This window comes from Dasypus novemcinctus, chromosome 4 (genome assembly GCF_030445035.2).
Source record: "Dasypus novemcinctus isolate mDasNov1 chromosome 4, mDasNov1.1.hap2, whole genome shotgun sequence".
Taxonomy (NCBI): Eukaryota; Metazoa; Chordata; class Mammalia; order Cingulata; family Dasypodidae; genus Dasypus; species Dasypus novemcinctus.
The window spans coordinates 65,142,599-65,164,078 of NC_080676.1; the positions used below are offsets into that span (position 1 = coordinate 65,142,599).

Here is a 21,480-nt window from a genome sequence, read left to right on the forward strand (position 1 = left end):
GTCAATGAATGAATCATAGCATAGCATCAACCAGTAGTTTAAAGGGTAGTTTTCTGCATTCGAATCATCTCACATCTTATGAATTGAACATATATACGTATTATCTCCTGTGGGCTTCACACCCTCTCCATTGATATATGGACATCATTAAAAAGGGACTATGCTTGAAATAGGGAAACATTGAAGATTGGAAATTGCCCATTTGGGGCAGAGGAAATGGCACTTACCTTTAGTACATACATTTCCAAACTGGGAGAGCTACTGTAGTAGAAGAAAGTGCCTCTGGGTTTGTTTCTGCTTGCTGTTTGTTTTTTTGTTTGCATTGCTGGATTGTGGTGAGATTTTCTTACCACCTATTTTGTTTGAAATTTCCCTTTTACTTAGAAGAGAAGTTTGATAGGGTCTAAGGTAAGGCTTTGAAAAAGGGAGCAAAAGCAGGAAATACTGAGTTAGTCTTGGGCTCAGGGAAGGAGATGAATTTTCTATATGCATTTTTTTTTTTTTAAGATTTATTTATTAATCTCCCCCTGAGTTGTCTGCTCTCTGTGTCCATTCGCTGTGTGTTCTTCTGTGACTGCTTCTATCCTTATCAGTGGCACGGGGAATCTGTGTTTCTTTTTGTTGCGTCATCTTGTTGTGCTAGTTCTCTGTGTGTGCGGCACCATTCCTGGGCAGGCTGCGATTTCTTTTGCGCTGGGCGCATCTCCTTACAGGGTGCATTCCTTGCGTGTGGGGCTCCCCTATGCAGGGGACACACCTGCGTGGCAGGGCACTCCTCCCGTGCATCAGCACTGCACATGGGCCAGCTCCTCACGGGTCAAGGAGGCCCAGGGTTTGAAACAGGGACCTCCCAATAGATAGGTGGACACCCTATCTATTGGGCCAAGTCAACTTCCCTCTATATACATCTTGGTTGTGTAAACACAGTTTAGAATAGAAAGGAAGAGGCTCGCAAGACATACGTTCCATTCAGGAATAAAGACCGGGCATAGGCTACGGTATCCCTAGAATTGTATCATATTGTGGATTGGCAGTAAAAGGGAAAGAACACCTCAGTATTCACTTTACAAAAATACCCAAATGTCATTATTTAAACCAAACTCTGTTGAGTAATTATGATGATGACGAGGAGGAGGAGGATCATAATAACCATTACTATGTTTTCTACACCAGGCACATGAAATCCATTTTTTTTTTTTAGATTTATTTTTATTTATTTCTCTCCCCTCCCCTGCCTCAGTTGTCTGTTCTCTGTGTCCATTTGCTGCATGTTCTTTTTTGTCCGTTTCTGTTGTTGTCAGCAGCACAGGAATCTGTGTCTCTTTTAGTTGAGTCATCTTGCTGCGTCACTTCTCCGTGTGTGCGGCACCATTCTTGGGCAGGCTGCATTTTCTTTCACGCTTGGCGGCTCTCCTTATGGGGCACACTCCTTGTGCGTGGGGCTCCCCTACGTGGGGCACATCCTTGCGTGGCACGGCACTCCTTGCGCGCATCAGCACTGTGCATGGGCCAGCTCCACACGGGTCAAGGAGGCCCGGGGTTTGAACTGCGGACCTCCCATGTGGTAGACGGATGCCCTAACCACTGGGCCAAGTCCGCCTCCCTGAAATCCATTCTTTTACCACCCTGTGAGATAGGTATTCTTTGTTGCATTGTACAGATGAAGAAGATACAGGGGAGTTCATAAAGAAGGTGAACAACTCTTCCAAGATTACCCAACTAGTTAGTAACTGGGCTAGAAATTGGAGTTTCCATAGCCTGTGAACTTTCTTTTATACTTGCTGTCCTCAGTTTTGTGTTAGAGCCTTGGGCTTGGTTCATTACCACTGCTGCACCCCTCAGCAGAGAATATAGGTTGAAAACACTGAATTCTCTGGTGACTCCTGCCCCTGCAGCGCCTGGGTCACTAATCTGAGAAGCCTTCACAAGCAGCTCTAACCTCACTGGGTGTTAGAGTTAGGTGGCATTTTGCAGGAAAGACGATAGGCCTGATGGGAAGACTCAGACATCATTATTTGCAAATCAATTCCTAAGATGTTTATTAAGGGAAGAAAGTCAGAGTGCTGGGGTCTCAGGATAATGGGGAGAAGGGACTGCAGTGGGGTGCAGGGTAGAAGCAGGAGGGCTGTAGCTATTTCCTGGGTCTGTTAGGGCAGGTCGCTGCTCATTTATCTTCCCTTTGCCCCAAATGAGTACATTTTTAAAAATTTATTTATTTACTTTTTGGATAAGCTATACTTTATACAAAAGTGGCATCAACATCCTGCCACTGATTAAAAACAAGACAAAGGTAAAATGATTTGTCTATCCCTTGTGGACTGCTAAGCCGACACCTCCCAGGGAAATGGCCCCCTCCCAGCACTCCCAGGTCTCCACCTTTGAAGCTCTCTAAACCTGTTTGCTTTGGGAGCTCCTGTAGAATCTGTGCCTTCTGCCGCAGGCTGACCCAGCCAGGTTGCTCATGCTAAGACTATGGCTGGCTTCCCAGGTGAACAACCAGGACAGTTAATTACATCAACCCAATTAGCAGCAGCACCCACCTTGTGCAAGCAAGGCTCACCTGCAGTCTCACCCATGTCTGGAAAGGGGCCCCCGGGCCTTGGTGGGGGAGTTGGTAAATTGGGAGGCAAAATGTTTAGCAGAGACCTCCTCTCAGTACCTTCTTGTCTTAGAGATAAGTGAAGGAACTGGAAAAAAGCCAAACTCTTACACCATAGTCTGGTAAACAGCCTGAAGATCATAATGGTTTTCACATTATTCCATTGGGTCAGAACAGAGTCTTCCCTCAGCACTTAGTGAATGATCAGAGGTGGAGCTTTATCAGATTTTGCATTCATTAATGAGGCTGTGTTTGCCCTGCTTTTGCCGGGACTAAAGACAGAGCCCTCTCTTTGGAAGGCAGGAGGCAGGCAAGAGAATGTGGCAACTGTTTTCCTTGGCTCCACACTCACCTTTCCACCTTCACAGAGAATCATTAATGCTCGGTTCAAAGGCAAAATCTAATCACCTATTAGCTGCTTGACGTCGGCAATTTGCTTAAACTTGCTGAGCTTTCGTTTCTTTATTTGTTGAAAATTTTGAAAGGGTTTGTTAAAATTATGCAAAATTATAAGGAAGAAGAACAAATCAGTGATTGTCAGGGACTGATGGTGGGGAGGAAATGAATACAAATTTTGGGAGGGGATAGAACTGTATCATGTAGCCACAAGTCTATGCATTTGTTAAAACTTAGAGTTATAAACCAAAAAGAGTGAATTTCACTGTATCTAAGTTTTAAAAAAACACTTAAAAATGTGATTCTGATAAGTTTTCAAAGGTCAGTTATAAGAATAAAAATTATAAAGTCTTTGAAGTATTTAGCATAGTGAATGGTCCATACTATGTCCCAAATATATGTCTTTTCCCCCCTTTCTGAACTTGTTTTCTTCATTCATAAAAGGGAAAAAGAATATTACTTGCTGTAAGTATAGAAAGTATTGTCTTCTTCACAAGCATGATGTAAGGATCATGAGATTATGAACATAAATACTTTATAAGCAGTCAAGTCATAATAATTCACTCACTCATTCATTCATTCATTCATTCACATTTTTTAATGTCTTTGTGGAGTTAGGACTTGTGTTAGGTGGTGGGAAAGCCTGACGGAACCAGTCCTTCCTCCTGTGTAGGTGACAATCTAACCAGGGAGACAGAGATGATATACCAGTGTAATAAATATTACCTGCAAGAAAGTTTCAAGGACTGTAGAAGAATTTCTAAGAGGTTTCAAATGCAGACTTGGAGGATCAGCGAAGACTTACTGAAAGAAATATTACCTCAAAATGAGAACTAGAAGGTGAATAGGAGATAGGCCAAATGAGAAGGAAGGAAGAGAAAGGAAGTTACAGGTAAAGGAAATAATAGAAAGACCTGCAAGTGAAGGAGACTGAGACTCCTTCAGGAGGAGAGCATCTTGCAGTCTGGCTGGGGTTATGGAGGATGTATTTTGAAGGTTCAAGCCTCAGACGGGGACTGGATCAAGTGAGCACTAGGGAGCCTTCCAGGAGGATTCTTGGCTCCCTCTTTGTACCTACTCTTGGGCGACTAGGGCCTCAGCCCTTCACTGCACCTTAGGTATTGGGTTCAGAGAGTAGGAGAAATTCTCTCCCATGACCTTTAAGGCCTCTTGTATTGGCTTTTGCATAATCAGCTTCCAACCTGGGATTTTCACCACCAGAAGAGAGATGACAGGAGTGATGGAAGGGATTCAAATCCTCTAAGGCTGCTAGATGATGTCAACCCAATTACCAGAGACAGCACTATCTGCACAGAAATTCCTCTCAGGAGCAATCTGCACCTGTGTGGATCTGTGTAAAAGTCTTTGCTGTGACACTTTGCTGGCAGAAATCCTGATCCTCCCTGCCTCTTCTTTCTCCTCTTGAAAAGGAAGTAGCACCTGCAGTGGAGTAAAGCTCCAGTAAATGTAATAGAGTCTCAGCCATTACAAGGAGTCCCTGGGACTTTGGGTATACTGCTGAATGAATTCTTAAAGGCCAGCACTGATATTCCACCCACTAAGCACCAGGATGGCTATACCAGTTATTAAATAACTCTAGACCATTTATAAATAGCCATGTCCCCCAGCCCCAGCTCCAGGCTGACTCAAGCCTCTGTAGCCCAAGCTACCTCAGTCCCTCCTCCAGAAGCTCTGAGACCACCTCACCAACCAGTAACTGAAGTGGTAAGACCTGACATGAGGTGCTTCAGTGCTTTTTTGTTCTGATTGGCTTGGACTGTTGTTATGTATTATAAAGCTTGTTCTCTTCGGAAGGCAGAGGATGACTGGTAGAGTGGAAGATGGCTGACTAGCTGACTGCCTTGGTCAAATCATGTCTTCCCTCTGGGTCTCTATTCCTCAATAAAAGTGAAAATGATGGTCATTTTATTAGTTATGTGGAGTTAATAGACTAGTTGATTTCTAAGGTCTCTTTCATTCTCAGCATTTCATGGTTTTGTAAACTTTGAGGAAATTCAAATTCCTGCTTCTGAGGTCTGAATAGTCCAGAACTGGTTTAGAGGAAGGAGTTGATAGTTTGCATCTGTATATGAGTAGAAAATTCTCAGAATCATAAATCCATAGCATTTTAGAGCTGGGGGCAACATAGAACTCACCCAGCAAGCCATTTTGAATGGATTCCACAGATCTCTAGGAAGACAACAGAGAAAGAAGATGAGGGTCAGGTAGACACAGCTCCAAATTCCTGACTGGCTTCAACCCAAGTAGCCTCTGATTTTTCCTGCTTTACACAGTGGTAGTTTGCACATGATTTTGTTGGAAGAAATGTTTCTGTGCCTGGAGAAAATAAACCTAGTTCCACCCTTCTTTAACAGATAAAGAAACTGAGAAGCAAAAAGATGAAGCTACAAGAACACTCTTCTAGGTAGTTGCAGAAAGAAATCAGATTGGAACCGGGTTCCAATTTGGTCATCTCTCTTTCTTTCACTTAAAATATGAGGCAGCAGTAAAATGGAAATGGCCTTGGGCTTAGAGTCAGAGATGTGGATTTAAATCCTGTCTTGGCAGCTCACTCCCAGGAGGGCCTTGAGTAAGGTTATTTAACCTCTCTAACTCTGTTTCTTTATCTGTAAAATGGAATTAATGATACTGGCTCACGAGGTTTGGGAGCAGCACAAGCATAAGGCATCCAATACAATGTCTGCCAAGAACTAGGAGTTGATATATTTTAGTTGAATATAAATCCAATTCATGCCTACTTCCTTGAGATGGAATCCAAGTTCCCAGAGCTGCCCTGTAAAGACTGGCTAACACACACACACACACACACACACCAGAAGCTGCCAAGAGGACATTTCAACAGCAACAATTACAATTGCAACATTTGCCACTGCTGTGTTACCAAACAAGGTGACAACAGCAAAATCCTCTGTAACCACAACAGCATAGGGAGAGCACCCTGATAATCACTGCAACACCACGGATTTGGTTACTGCAGAATAACTCACTGGCCTTACTGGGCTCAAGTTTGTATCCACACAGTAGCTATACAGGCCAAGTTGAATAACCGGTCTGGTCCCTCACACTCAGGGTGGGGCAGCTAGAGCACTTGAAGTGTGTCTTTGAAATTTACTAATCCAGGCCTTTCCACCCTCTCTCCATGAAACCTCTCTAAGATGGTGTCCGACCTATTTTGCCCACGTGAGACAGCATGGCTGGAGGCGGAAAGTTGTGTGCAGGGAAAGTTACTTTCTTTTCCTGAAGGTATGATACCTTTTCAAATGGAACAGCCTAGAACTTACATTGCTTTTCTGTTAAATCCTCTGTTCTCTTATGACTAATTTGAAGATCCACCTTCTCTGAGGCCATTCAACAGTGTGAAGAAAGATTTCCAGGTAGTGTTCTAATAACAAATTGTATCACTACGGGGCTTTGTAACCAAATAGAGGTTGGCCCTCCCTTGATATCATTTTCCAGGCTGCTAGGGCAATTGATTCCTGGGGTGCAATCCTAACCCTATCAAGAATGCTCAGCTTGGGAAGCGGACTTGGCCCAGTGGTTAGGGCGTCTGTCTACCACATGGGAGGTCCGCGGTTCAAACCCCAGACCTCCTTGACCTGTGTGGAGCTGACCCACGTGCAGTGCTGATGCGCGCAAGGAGTGCCCTGCCACGCAGGGGTGTCCCCCGTGTAGGGGAGCCCCACGCACAAGGAGTGCGCCCCGTAAGGAGAGCCACCCAGTGAGAAAGAAAGTGTGGCCTGCCCAGGAATGGCGCCACCCACACAGAGAGCTGATGCAACAAGATGAAGCAACAAAAAGAAACACAGATTCCTGTGCCGCTGACAACAACAGAAGTGGACAAAGAAGATGATGCAGCAAATAGACACAGAGAACAGACAACTGGGGCAGGGGCGAGGGAGGGGAGAGAAATAAATAAATAAATCTTTAAAAAAAAAAAAGAATGCTCAGCTTGTTACAGTCACTGGCTTTCTTTGCAGCTCCTCATATATGGAATTCTAAAGTCTCTTGCTCACACTTTTTTCTCAACTTGGACTTGCATAATATTTCTTTCCCTTATTAATGTTTTCTTGCTTTTAAACCCTGTTTAATGACAAATTTGAATCCTGGTTCTTAAATATCATTGCATCATGTACATTGAGAACACCAGGAGTAGTAGCATCCCTCAGGAGTATTAAGCCCAACCCCTCATTTTATAGTTGGAGAAAATAAGAACTAGAGTAAGGAGGTAATTTTCCCCAAACCAACCAAATCCTGAGTGGCTAAGCTAAAACTTATGACTCTCAGTTCAATACCCTTTCACTGCCTTTGTTCACTCCTTCATTTAATCATGTATTTATGCACACATTTACTCAGTCAATAAATATTTCTGTGCCAAGTGTTATCTTTGACTCTAGAACTATAGCAACGAGTACAAGAGATAACACTGCTGCCTTAGGAACTATATTCTGGGTGGAGGGAGACAGTCAATAAACAAAATAAATGAAGTAAAATGTAAGTAGTGTGTTAGGTGGTGATAGGAGCTGTGAAAAAATAAAGCTGAGGTGGAGGAGTGAGTGTGGCAGCTGCAAGAGATCACTTGTCAGTAGAGATGACAGGGAAGGCATCTGTGAGAGAGTGAGCTTTCATCCTGCCTTGATGGAGATGAGAGCTGAGCCTGCGAACACCTGGGGGGCAACAATAGTAAATGCAAAAGTCCCCAGACAGGAGCACGTATGAGGTGTTCTGGCAACAGTAAAGGGGTTGGTGAGGGTGGAGCTGGGTAAGAGGAAAGAAAATAGGAGATAGGAGTAGGAAACTGGGCCAGATCTTGTGGGTCATGGTCCTTAGGGAGTGAGATGGAAAACCATTAAAAGAGTTTAAGTAGAGGAATAACACGATCTGCCTTTGGTTTTAAAAGAATGTCACTGGATTTTAAAGGGACAAGAGTCCATCAACGCAAGGAGAGAAGTTTAGATGCTGCTGCCAAAACTCTGCAGGGATGGTGGTATGGACCAGGGTTGTGGGAGAGAAGTGACATGAAGGCAGCAACTGTGGACAGCAGGAAAGAAGGACATTAGCCTAGTAATTATGAGTGTGGGAGGAAAGTCATGAAAGGGGAGTGAAGGATGGGGTCAGCAGAGATCTAAATTGGTCTAGAATTCCAGACCTCTAGGCATCAGGGAATCCTTCCTAGAGGAAGACATATCCAAGCTTAAAGCTGGCACATGATGTAGAAATGAATAACTATCCACACTTGCCCACTCCTGGTTTAGTAACCATCAGTCCCAGGGAAACTGGGATGGTTAGCCATCCTCCCAGTGAGCAAGAGTTCCCTGGGAAGCTGGAGTAGTGGTGAAAAGAATGCAAGTGTTCTGGGCAGAGAGAATAGACTATAAACATCTGAGAGGCAAGAGAGGCACTGCTAGGGGGTAGAAGGTATAGGGGGTAGAAGGTATAGGGGAAGAAAATGGCAAAAAATAGGTTGAGGAGGTAAACAGACTCAAATGTGTACGCCATAAGACCTTAAGAGTACTGGAATTTATTTTGGTATCAATGTAAGATTTTTAAGCATGGAATGGTGACGCTAATAAGTTGGCAGCTTTATTCCTCATCTGAGTTTCCTTACTTGTAAAAGAACTATCAAGAAGTAAGGTTAAAAGTTTCAGGTGAAGAGAAAAAGGAAGAGCAAGAAATCAACAGAGTAGAAAATATGTTTGCATCAGAACATTCCAGCTGAGAATTCAGAGTTCAGCTACTTGGAAGTCCTTTTGTCCAACAAGGTCACTTCCCCTACAAAGCCTGTTTATTTTTTCCCTCATTTCCCTATTTATATCAATGATGTTATTCTCCCAGGCTCGAAATCTCACCCGTTATTGCTTCTATTTTTTTTTTTTCATTTATTTTCTTCTCCTTGGTGGTTCTGTCAGTCACCAAGTTCTTACCTCTTTTTCCTTTAAAATGCCTCTCCATAGCCCTCTGCTCTCAAGTGTGACGCAGGCTGTCCTCACGCTGTGCCTTGACATCCTGACTGTGTTGTGCTGGGGGCTGGAGGGCTGGGGAGGGCAGTGGGATAGGACCACCCCCGGAGGCTGTCAGGGGGTGTATTATCTGTAGAGAATTTTAAACCAACCTAAAACTGATGACAAGCCAGTCTGTTTTTTATTATCACTACGTGCTAACAACTATAGCTATTGACAATGATAAAATGTCCTCCCTACTACAGCAGGCCGCACTCCCTGCCCTGACATCCCCGCCCCCAGGCTCCACTACTGTACCACTTCCTTCTCTGGCCTCCAGGACACCTGTCCTTTCTTCCTCCAGCCCTTCTTGTACCGACTTTGCAAATATACCAGCTCCAGCCTACAACCAGCCCTCTCCAGCTTCCCCGAACTTCCCAAGACTCCCTGAGCTTTACGGATTCAAGCTGCAATACCTCAGTCTAGTTTTCAGTCAAAACCTCGGTAGCCTCAAGCCATCCTAACGGCTGAAACTGGCTCTGTTACTTTTCATGGCCAACTCTCTTTTCTATGAGAGTCTGTGTCACAAAGTACAGGGTTTCCTGCTGCATTAGCAAGGAGGAAAAGTGGTTTAAAATCCTAGCACCGCTGGTGACTGCTTCTATGACCTTAAGCAAGTCACTTTTCCTCTAAGGGCTTCAATTTTCTCATTAGTCAAATTGGAATAATAATACATGTAGAGCTGAAGTCACAGGATTGCAATAAGGGCCAAATGAGATCATGGTTGTGAAAGCGTCCACCTACGTGAGTGATGATGGTTATTACAAGCCGTGGAGGTAATACTTGTCAGAGTAGTGGTTGCCACGGTTATAGTATTAATGTTCACGGCAATGCATGACTGCTTTTACTTCTGTTGTCCGTTTTACTCTTTACTCCTTTCATCTTCACCACTTCCATAGCCTACATATCATTTAAGGAACAGCTCTAGAACAACTCCCTCAGGAATTTCTCCTGCATGGCTTAAGCCTGCTCTTCAAAAAAGCCCCAAAACACATGTCCTTCTGCATTTGGGCAGGTACCACACAGATGGTCTCCTATCATGCACAGTCTGCCCACCCAGACTATCAGTGCCACGATTTTTGTTTCTTTAGCATCTGTCTAAACGCTGAACACAATAAATGCTATACCAAGATTTACACAAATGAATGAGTGAATGAATAAATGGGTAGAGGCATCTCCTTTTTACCCCTGAAAGCAAAATATGCTAATAGTGCCCTCTGCTGCTTAGCAGTGATTCTATGTTTCTCACACCAGGAAATCAAGTGAGCGAGTGCTTTGTAAAAAGAATAGGCAAAAATTGCTATGCCTTTCTAAGGCAGCAGTAGGAAAAGCAGTGGAAACATCATGCTGTAGTGAGTCCAGAAAGTCAGGAGGGCCAGACAAGGTAGCCCTAGGAAAGTCAGGCACCTCTTCCCTAGGCTGGTGACTGACAACCAGCTTGGAGTGTAAATACTCTGTCTCGTGTAACAAAGTGCCCCTGTGTCCCTGCCCCAGGATTAAGTATGTTACTTATGGCCAGAGACTATTTTCAAATATAATTGTACAAAAATTAACTGAAACTTCTATTCATGAGATAACATTCTCTGAGCCTGTTTCCCCAACTCTAAAATAAGGGGTCTAGGGTCAGGTGCTCTCTAAGGCCCCTTACAACTTGGAGTCTCTTGTTTGCACTGGTCTTAATTTGATGAACTATAAATAGGAAACTCTATTGTGACTTAGATTCTCCCTCGGAGTCCCTGCCATGGGCTTCCTCTTCTCAGTCTAACCAGCTCCAGTTAAAAGTTGATCTCAGATAAACAATGACCAAGAGTGCTCTGTGCTGAGCTTAGATAAGGATTCAAACACCTTCTATTTAATTTGTAAATTCTTTTGCATGTGAATGATGTGTTTTTTCCATAGAGGTCAAAGCAGGATGGCATATTCTATACTGATTCTGAAGGGTACATGGTTTTAAGTTTTCAGATGGCCCATTTGTCATATTTGATATCTATCACAACCTGGTCTTTGGCTAGTAAGTGCCTTGGTGGACAAAGTTCTCGCTCAGGTCGACAGACACACCTTGGTAGAACAGAGTCCCCAGGAGCAGCATCCCTGGGTAGTGCCGAGCCTTTGAAGTGGCTCACTGGTGCTTCAAAGCAAAGTTCATGGTACAGGGAGCAACATCTGATGCACTTTTATTACCCTTAGAGACAAAAAAGCATTACTCAGAAGCCAAATGTCTGGAAGTAAAATCTGTACCCTGTGCTCAGCCCTGCGGCCTGGATGTTCAGAGGAGGCTCAGAGTTCTCCCTGTGAGGAAACCAGGGCATGTTTGAACAGAGCTTTAATCATAACTGGCAGACTCAGAGTAGTGGCAGCAACCATCTTGCTGAAAACAGTTGTCTCCTGGATTTCCATGGGAGTGTGGAGGAGTGGATATGACATGGGGTCAAGCAAGCTCAGAACAATTCCTCCTGTCTCCTATCTACTTAACAGATAAAAATGGTTAGAACTGCAAAATGTCCTTAGAGAGGAGAGCCACTGTTTTTTACTTGGGGAAACTAGCATCACAGACTTTTGTTACTGGAGTTTGTCTGGGTTCTTGAATATGCTCCAGAAATGAATTTCAAGAGCACATCAGGTGAGTTAGGCCAGTATAATTTATTCAGGTAGGGGGTGAAGAGAAATGGGAGGTCATGAGTCTTAGGTAGAGAGGATGGAGCTGAAAAGTGATAAAGCAGGCTGATGGACAGGCTGATGGACAGACAGATTATAAATGCTCAGGTTTTACTTGAATGGCCATCACAGCAGGGGAAAAATGGCAAGAGCTGGGGTCCAAAGGCAAGAGAGTGTTCAGGCCTTGTGCCTGCTTTTCGAACCATTAATTATTCCACCCCTTTTCTAATGGCAGGGAAGGAGTTCCAGCTATTTGCTCTTTGGATTACTCCCCCCCCCCCCCCAATCAATCCCCCATGAAAGCCCAATGATAAAGTCCTTGGGGAATATCCAGGGCTTCCCCTGGCTTCCAGAGGAAGTCTTCTTCTGAGTAGCAGAACCTTGGGGAGAGTCTTCCAGCAACCATCTTGGGGTTGCTGATGTCCACGTGGACTTCTTGCCAGGTTCCAGGTCTATCTATTGAGTCTCTATCTTACTAGCTGGCTTTCCTTTGTCCTAAATGAAATTGTTCATCCGAGCTGGGTTCTTTTTCCTTCTTTGTGAATGATGATCCAGTTGGCTGGGATGTTGTGAAAAGCTTAGTGATCAAATGATGAAGGGGGGGAAATGCAACATTCTCCCGGGAGTCTTCACTCTGTCCAGCCAAGGGAGTCTCAGCAATGCCTATTGTGACTGTTCTTCACTTGATACTAAGTAGTTCAATAACGTAGAAAAAATTAAGGTCACTTGGAACCCATTTGTGCTAAAAGAATGTTTTCACATGTATCGTGGATATTGGGGTAGGAGCTATAAATAGTCTTTTTAAAAAGATTTAATTACAATATTAACTTCAATGAAGTATAATTCTAGTATATATTATCTTATGAGAAATATACATCCTGAATTTATGAACTTTAAATATAATGAAAACACTGGTGTGTTCAGCAATGTTGTTAAACACTAGAATTTCATAAGAGACTAGAATATCACTCTGGCAATCTGAAGCCTTGAAATCTGTTTCTAAGCCGCAGGGACTGTAACATTTATTCTAAATCTAGGCAGCATGACTGGCAAAGTTTGAAAAACCAAAAACAGGCACAGAGAATAAACAAAATAAATGTGATTTTGTACTTACTTCATTATATGCTATTGGGCCCTTTAATCTTAAATGAAGCATACTGGCCCCATTCCCTTCAGTTAGAGACAGTTTACTTCCAAGGATTTTCAAAGTTTCTGAAACCCTGTTCCCTGTTTGACTTTGGGAGGCTGGAATTAATGTTCTTACTACAGCATTTACCTGGCTTTCTGGTTTTACTAAAGGTAGACTAATTTTGTGCCTTGCTGTAGGCTTTCTAGGCCGCATACCAATGGGATGGCCTATCCTCATTATTCCCATTTCTCAGATAAAAGTATAAGAATGTGAATGAAGAGAATGCCTCCAGGGCCTGTAGGGTAAAAAGTTGATTGGACTCAGATGTAGAGGGAAATGCTGCTGGGTAGAGTTCACTGACTTTAGTTTGATGGTGGAGTTCACTTCAGCTCTCCTGGATACTAGCTGCTCTTTTGCTTTTCAGTAAGAAATATGATCCTTGAGGGCTCCTCCCACCATTAAAATAATACTTCCCTCACAAGAGAATAAAATTAAACGTCCTCTCTAACTAGTATTCATTTGGATTTTCATAGCATTCGCTAAAATGCTTTCTTGGGCAATATGTAGTCAAGATTCCATGCCACACCACCCTCAAGATACCAGCTTTAAAATAAACTCTCCCAAATTCTCTGGAGGCTAGATATTTTAGAATCCCAAGTTCATCCAGTTAAATTCAGTACTTTTTCAAAAGTTGAGGGCACTGGGTCTTGTTTTGTGTGGCTCATTCCTGTTTATTGGTAGTGGAATAGGCAATGGCTTCCCATAGCACTTACCTAATTTCATATTTATCATTTGTTTACATCTATTTTTTTCTACTTTATTTTGAGTTCCTTAAAGAAAGGGATGGAATCATATTTATCTTTGACTATCTCCCTAAGCCTACTGAAGAATTCTCTATGGAATGAATTCATGAATGACCAGAGCTTTACTAAACCATCTTCCCCATAATGGTTCATTTTCCCCACTGACAAAGTGAAGATAGTGCTGATGCGTCCCTTAAGATACTTGTGAAGTTACATGTGATTGCCGAGTGCTTCAAGACCATAAGAAAGCTTTATAAATACTTTATAAAGGATTACAGTCCTTTGAAACAATGGTGTATACGATTTACAAGTGGAAAAAGGTAAGACATAGCAGGTAATGCTCTTACCTGGTCCCCACCCCTAACCCACCACCAGATGGTAAATTCAATGAAAAAATCTAAATTTGTGAAGAGAGAGGATTAAGGTCCTGATAGAATTTCCTGAGCCTATGCCATCAGACTGCCATCATGAGGGAAGGCATTCAAAACTGATGAGAGGGGGCCAAGGCAATAGATCCCAGATAGATGGGTGACATCTAATTCACTACTGACAAAGAAGGTTCCTGATCTTATCCATTCAGAGTTGGAAGGCTTTTCTAGAGAAAATGAAAGCATTATGAGAGAGGCTATAAAGGTAGGAAGACTGCCAAATTCTCTCCTCAACCTCTGTTAAGGTAGGGAGACTGTCAAATTCTCTCCTCAACCTCCTCCAGGGCTGGCTAACCAAGCAAGGGCAGGGTGAGGTGTGTCTTGTTCACCTTTTGTTTCCTCTTTCCCCAGGCATATCATATAAAGTGTCCAGTAAATGTGTGTTGTATGTTAAGTAAATGGAGCATTCAGATTTTCCTCCCAAGCAATTTGTCAGGAAAAGAGAGGGCAGGAACGTCTTGTTTGGTTATTTTTATTGTGGGCCATTAGTAAGGTTTTTGAAGACAGAGGTGACTCACTAGCACAATTTTTCACATGGCTGATGCCATCCATTTTAGAAAAAGCAAAGACAGTGATCAGATTGTTCCAGACTTGATGTCGTCTGACCTTACAGGTTAGTAGCAGGCACAGGGCACAGAGAACAAGGTGATTTATCTGGAGGAGGGGATTAGGGGGGATCTCTGACAGAATGAGTCTGCAGCTCTTTCCTAGCTGTGACTTCAAAGAAAGGTTGATGTTCCTCTTCTCAGCATGTCTGAAGAAATCCATCATGTCCAAAACAAAATGGGCCCTTATGGCTCATGTTGGAAACATCAAATTATCTGGGAGTAGAGGATTTTTGTGTGGGTGGTTTGCTGGGACTATGTGAGGAGGTCACTTCCCATCTGTCTCCCTGGGAGGAGGTAGAGAGGGATCATAACCAGGTGCCCAGTCTTAGTTGTGGTTTGGAGTTTTTGTCAATGGCTCCTGTTTCCCTGAAGAGCTCTGGATGCGGGAGCAGTTAAACTTTTCCCCATTTCTTAGCCATACCATTGGCAATCACTTCAGAATGTTTAATGCTTTGGCATAAAGAAGTGGTGAGGTGGTCCTTCCACCTCCTCTCCTGACGTCAGTGAGGGAGTTGCTCCCTGTGGCTCTCTTCTGTGAAATAATTCAACATTTGTACTTCAATTAAAATTCATAGGTATACATTAGTAAATGGTACTGAGTCATTCCATGGCTTCGCCTCAGCTGAATAAGTGCCAGAAGATGTTACAAATGCATTAACGAGAAGAGTGCATTAAACCAGATTTCCTGGTCAAATATTTGCATTCAGGGCTCTCGTCTACTTTAAGAAAGCACCTCATATATCCATGAATACTACTCTGACCTGTGTCACTCTTTTCTGAAGGAGAAATGTAGCTTCAAGATTCTTTCTGCCTTTGAGGGAGAGAAAAATCAAACACTTGATTAAAACCATTCGTATTTCGTGAGTTCCATGAAAGTAGTGCCTGGCACATGGTATGTGCTCAAAAATGGGACAGAATCAAAGTGAAGTATGAAACCCTTATTCAATACATCTCGGAGAAGAAAAGGGGAAATGTGCCTGCAACCATCACTCAGCAGGAAAATAAGAGAAAATAATGATCTTGATTATATAAGATTCAAACTTTTTCCTTCACATTAATTTATAATTTCTTATTTACTAGATCTGGAAGCATAGCAGGGGGAGCAAGAACCCTGATGGCTTTTTTCCCCTACGTTCAAAAGTCTGTCTTTCTAGTTCAGACACGGATACTCTGAAGGTGGGACCATAGGAAGTCTCTTCACCTTATTGCTCTCCATTTCCTCATCTGCAAAAGGGCAATAATCCTTGTCCCATGTGCCTCCTGGGATTTCAGAGTATGAATACACTCTGAAGACTGTACTGGGAGACAGACTCTTGTTCATGTTACTACCAACTCCATTTCTGCTAGGGCCAGTGAGGGGAAAAGACCTTTTCATTGAATGAACCTCTGAGAAATCCCATTCTTGTCAAAGAGAACCACCCTATTTACTTTACTTCTCTCTTTTCCAGTCCCCAACATCACTGGTATTCAAGAAGTTGTGAGCACATGAGGAAAAGTCTCTGTAGATTTCTTTTGAATTCATGGACTGTTAGAGCTATGGGATCTTCCAGTGCAACTTCCCTGTATTGCACTTCTCCAGCTCCCTTTTACTAATGGGGAAACTGAAGACTAGGGTTTTCAGTTCAGCACAAAGTTATGGCAAGAAGGGAACAATACAAAATCTAGGGAGAGTTAATAACAGACAGCATTATCATATCCTATAAAAATGCTAGAAAGAAATGAGGTTCCGATACTGGTTCTTTCTGTGTGAACTGCGGCAAGTTACTTTACATTCTGGACCTTGGTTTCCCTATCTGTAATGTGGGGTTGAATATGAGGCTGAAAGGAGTTGGGGGTATACAGATGTGGAAAGCTGTAGAGAAATGTGATGTGTTTTCCAGATATGAAAGATTTTATATTTATTGAAGACCTGAATAGTCTCTGTTCTGTAGCTCCTTTATAAATAAAATGGAGTAAAAAAACCTCCAAAGCTACATTTACATGTCAGCAAAAGAAAATTTTTAAAATCACAAGAAGTATTTTGAAGACAGGATATAGTCCATATGAATATTAAGATGGAAATGCATGGGTATGGGAGTTTTTCTGCTTAATCTATATTCCTGACAAGTGCTATCCACTAAAATGAATGTGTAGGGTTTCAAATTATTGAGCATGAAGGTAAAGCTGAAAGCTGGTGGTCTTGGATAAGCCATGTAGCCGTATTGAGCCTCTGCTTCCTCATCCATACAATAGCAATAATACCTATCTCAAAAGAATGTTATGGGAAGTGGACTTGGCCCAGTGGATAAGGCATCCATCTACCATATGGGAGGTCCGTGGTTCAAACCCTAGGCCTCCTTGACCCGTGTGGAGCTGGCCCACATGCAGTGCTGATGCGCGCAAGGAGTACCCTGCCACTCAGGAGTGTCCCCCATGTAGGGGCTCCCCATGCGCAAGGAGTGCGCCCGGTAAGGAGAGCCGTCCAGCATGAAAGAAAGTGCAGCCTGCCCAGGAATGGCGCTGCACACACAGAGAGCTAACACAGCAAGATGACGCAACAAAAAGAAACACAGATTCCCGTGCCACTGACAACAACAGAAGCGGACAAGAACACGCAGCAAATGGACACAGAAAACAGACAACTGGGGCAGGGGTGGGGTGTGGGGAAGGGGAGAGAAATAAACAAATAAATCTTTAAAAAGTAAAAAACTAGAAAAAAAAAGAGTGTTATATTATTCAGTATAATAACATGGGTGAAAAGAAAAGCTTTGGGAGTTATATTTTGCACAAGGGAAGGATACCCATCAAGAAAATAGGACAGTTCCCCAGGTGATATTGATGAAAAGTACTGGAGTTGAAGTAATAAACATTGGGCTTTAGCCTGGGTTACTTCAAGCTCATACAGCATCTTTGTGTGAATCAGAAAAAGGTGCCACTTCTGGATAGAAACAGTCCTATAGTTGCATAGACTGGTGAGCAAGTAACATCTTTGACCAAGTAGAAAAGCCACTCCTTTCTTCAGTGGACAAAGCCTTGTGCTAGGATTCCAGTCTCCCAACAAACACTGTGACCGGGAATTCTTGCACAACCAAATTCAGCAACACTGGCCTCACCCTTGACTCTGCTCGAATTCTGTAACTATGGGACAATCATTTCCCACCTTGGTTTCTTCTCCTAAAGAAAGGTAGAATTGAATTTTGATTCCTATGGCCACCTTCAATTTTGAAAACCAATAAAATTCTAATGGCCTTTTCTAGCCTACACAAGGGACTGTATAACATGGCTACCCTGTGCTTGACAAATTTTTTTAAAGTCATCTGATGACACTCCCTAAATACGTGAATGAAATTATGTATTGTTTGATGTGAAGGAGATTAAAAAATGTTTTAGTATATACATGATGTCGCAGATGTAGAACAACATGTTTTACCTGCAAAACAGGAATAACTACTCGGTGTTGTCAGAAAATGGCACAAGATGTGATTCTAACACAACTGCATCTTTTGAGGCTCTCACCTACCTTCTGTGGGGCTGAACAACAGAATCAGGGCTGAAGTCCCTGCCTCTCTCAGAATGCTCATTGCACCCAGGAAGTGAGATTGCAAAGAACCAAGGACTGTTTTCTTTATTGATTCTTTGTTGCCAGAAAACAGAAATTAGATCCTTCCCCAGATCCTCCTAACAGCAAATCAGAGTGCCAGCAAACACTTCACAGGAGCAGAGCAAACAAACAGCAATCTACCTTTTCAAAGCTTGGAACATTTAGCCCTAAAATTGAGTTTGAAGTTTTAAAATCACATACACACAAGACAAATCCATATGCAATTCACAAAATGTTGGTAGAAATAAATTTGGATGTATTCATGAAATTTTCTAACATCAGTTTTATTTTCCGTTTGCTTTGTTTTGTATTTAGGGCAAGATGGATCTTTTCAAACAATTCCAGCCAATTAAGTCATTTTCATAGACGGAAACTGAAGTCCAGAGAGGGAAAAAGACGAGCTCCAGGTCACACCGCAGGCCATATTTGGTAGGGCTGGAATTGTAATCTAATGCTCTTTCCACTCTTCAAGGATGAAAATGCAACAAGAAAGTTGGGGGAAAACAGATTATATCACTATAATTCAATTTTTTTGCCTCAAAGATGAACGTTCTTACCACTAAGAATAAAATCAATCTGAAATTTAGAAAATGTTTTGATTCTTGGTTTTCTTTTGGGTTACCTCTGCCACTGCTCATCACAAAATCAGCTGCTGTCCCACTATTGTTGTTGGCAGGCTCCCCTACACTAGTGCAACCTCAGCCTCCCTGAGCAATGTTTTTGCAGCATATACTTGGAATTGGGGCCAAGCACCAGACATTCTGTGGATTAACAGTCCTGCCATCTCTTTCTTTAAAGGCAGTGCTCCCCACCTTCCTTCAGACCCCACAGCAAGTGCCAGCAACACCAGTGATGGCCCAACATTGCCCCTGGTCCCAAAGTTCCTGTGGGACCACAAAACCATTATCAAGATAAACCACATATTTGGGAGGATAAAGATAAATTCCAGATATTAAAATAAGGCTCCCTTTATTAAATGAATCAGACACAAGCGTAAGTCTGTATGCTGGATAGCAGCAAAGAGGAAGGAATGCCAAAATATACACAGACGAAGACAGGAATCAATCAGAAAAAGGACACAGTACCCCTTTCATCAGTGGACCCCACTCACTGGCAACCTGGTAATGGCACATTGATCCAGGCGGGGCTAAAGAATTTCTTCCACAGGCAATGGGGTGAGAAGCCTCTATCTGACCTTAAACCTACAACTCAAGGACAGTTCTTTCCATGGCACTGGGTGGGTTAGTCAAAGCTTCCAGTGTAAGTTCATTCTCTGGTGAAAATACCAGAGCCCAAAACTCCACCACAGCCCTGGAAAGGCTCCTGTGGTATCCATCAGAGTGGTTCCTCCTCAGAGCGGGATGACCCTTATGACACCGAGGCCCCAGGGTCTTGCCAGAGGCGCCTCATGCTCAAAGTGGGGTTGGGGAGAGTGAGCGCTCAGGGCCATCAGCACTGAGAGGACGTGGTTTAAATGCTCAGGGCCAGAAAGGTCATCTGAGACAGAATTCTGCACTAACTTCAGAACTGGAGCACACAAGAATGAGCTTATTCTTTCTGTTTGAGCCTTGAGATCCGCAGCAAATACATTGGGAGTGGGGACAGGTATGACTGGGCTTTGGGAGATGGACTGATGAAAATCTAGGAAAGATTGAGTGAGGCAAAGCAAGCATCCTTAGGAACAGAAGGGAGATCTGGTGACTCACATCAACCTGTTAATTTATACCATGGCTTTGTACAAAAATAAAGAGGTTCTGATAAGATTAACAATTTAAATAAATATTTGATAGAACATTCTTTCTCATTTTTATAGCTCATCTCTAGGGTTGATATTCAGTTCATGCTTTCTTTGCTGTTCTTGATCCAGGATTGCTATCACTTCATCGGCCTGTATTCGTTCCTGGAAAAAAAAAGACAATTTGCACATTTCTGTTACAAGCATAATGATCAGCCATGCAGCAGCTGCTTCCCAAACACTTCCAGGCATCCAACTGCACAAGAATTGGTGTTGAATCCAGCTAAGGATGAACCTCATCTTCATTCCCAGACTTGTGCCTTCTCCTGACTTCCGTGTGTCTGAAGTGATCACTTTCCAAAATTCCTTGCCAGTGGAGAAGTTTGTATATTCAACCCCTTACTGTTTGTATATTCAGCCTTTCCACATGGTGTCTCATAGACATCACCAACTCAATTCAATGCTCAGAACTGACTTTATCATTTCTCCCCATAGATCTACTCTGTTCTTCATATATTGCCTTTGTCAATATAAACAACCCCTGTTCACCTATTTGCCTGTGTAAAAGCCAGACCATGGTTTCCTTACATCTAATAAGTCACCTACTGCTTTCTATTTCTGTCCCTTTCTCCTCAGTACACTTCCCTCTTGCCTTCATTCAGTCCAAGTTTTCTCACTATTGACATTTCTGACTAGATAATTCTTTGTTGTGTCCTGGAGCTTAATTGTAGGATGTTTAGCAAAATCCCTGACCTTTATCCACTAACCAGTAGCATCTCCTCCCTCCAGCTGTGACAACCAAAACTGTCTCCAGACATTTTGTTCCCTGGGGGCAAAATCATCCTCCTTTGAGAACCACTGGTTTAGGCCCTTATCATCTCTCTCTCTCTCTTTTTTTTTTTAAAAAGAAACAAAACCTTTTTTGTATATGGTAATATATATGTAACTCGAAATTTCCCAATTAACTTCAAGTGTACAATTCAGTGGTATTGATTACATTCACAATGTTGTGCTACCATCACCACCATCCATTACAGAAACTTTTCATCACCCCAAAGAGAAACACTGTACTCATTAAGCAATTAACTCCCCATTTCTACCCCCTCACTCCCAGGCCCCTGGTAACCTGTGATCTACTTTATATCTCATGAATTGCATATTTTGGCTATTTCATTTAAGTGCAGTCATACAAGTTTCACCCTTTTGTGTCTGGCTTATTTCACTCAGCATAATGTTTTCAAGAGTCTTCCATGTTGTAGCATGCATCAGAACTTCATTCTTTTTTACAGCTGAATAATATCCCATTGTATGCATATACTAAGCTTTGTTTAGCCATTCATATGTTGAGGGACACTTGTGTTACTTCCACCATTTGGCTATTGTGAATAACGTTGTTATGAACAGTGATGTACAAATATCTGTTTGAGTATCTGTTTTCAATTTTTTAAGATATATACCGAGAAGCAGGAGTGCTGGGTCATATGATAATTCTATGTTAAACTTTCTGGGGAACTGCCAAACTATTTTTCA

At 42.6% G+C, this 21,480-nt stretch overlaps 1 protein-coding gene across 1 annotated transcript in view; it reads right to left on the reverse strand.

Annotated features, from left to right (window-relative positions):
* Positions 1 to 18,478: 18,478 nt before the first annotated feature.
* The window catches only part of P3H2 (prolyl 3-hydroxylase 2), a 184,946-nt gene continuing 181,944 nt past the window's right edge, over positions 18,479 to 21,480 (reverse strand). The window contains exon 15 of the mRNA XM_004469615.5: positions 18,479 to 20,115. Coding sequence (XP_004469672.1) covers positions 20,023 to 20,115 — 93 coding nt within the window. The 3' untranslated portion in view covers positions 18,479 to 20,022. The remainder of the gene's footprint in view (positions 20,116 to 21,480) is intronic.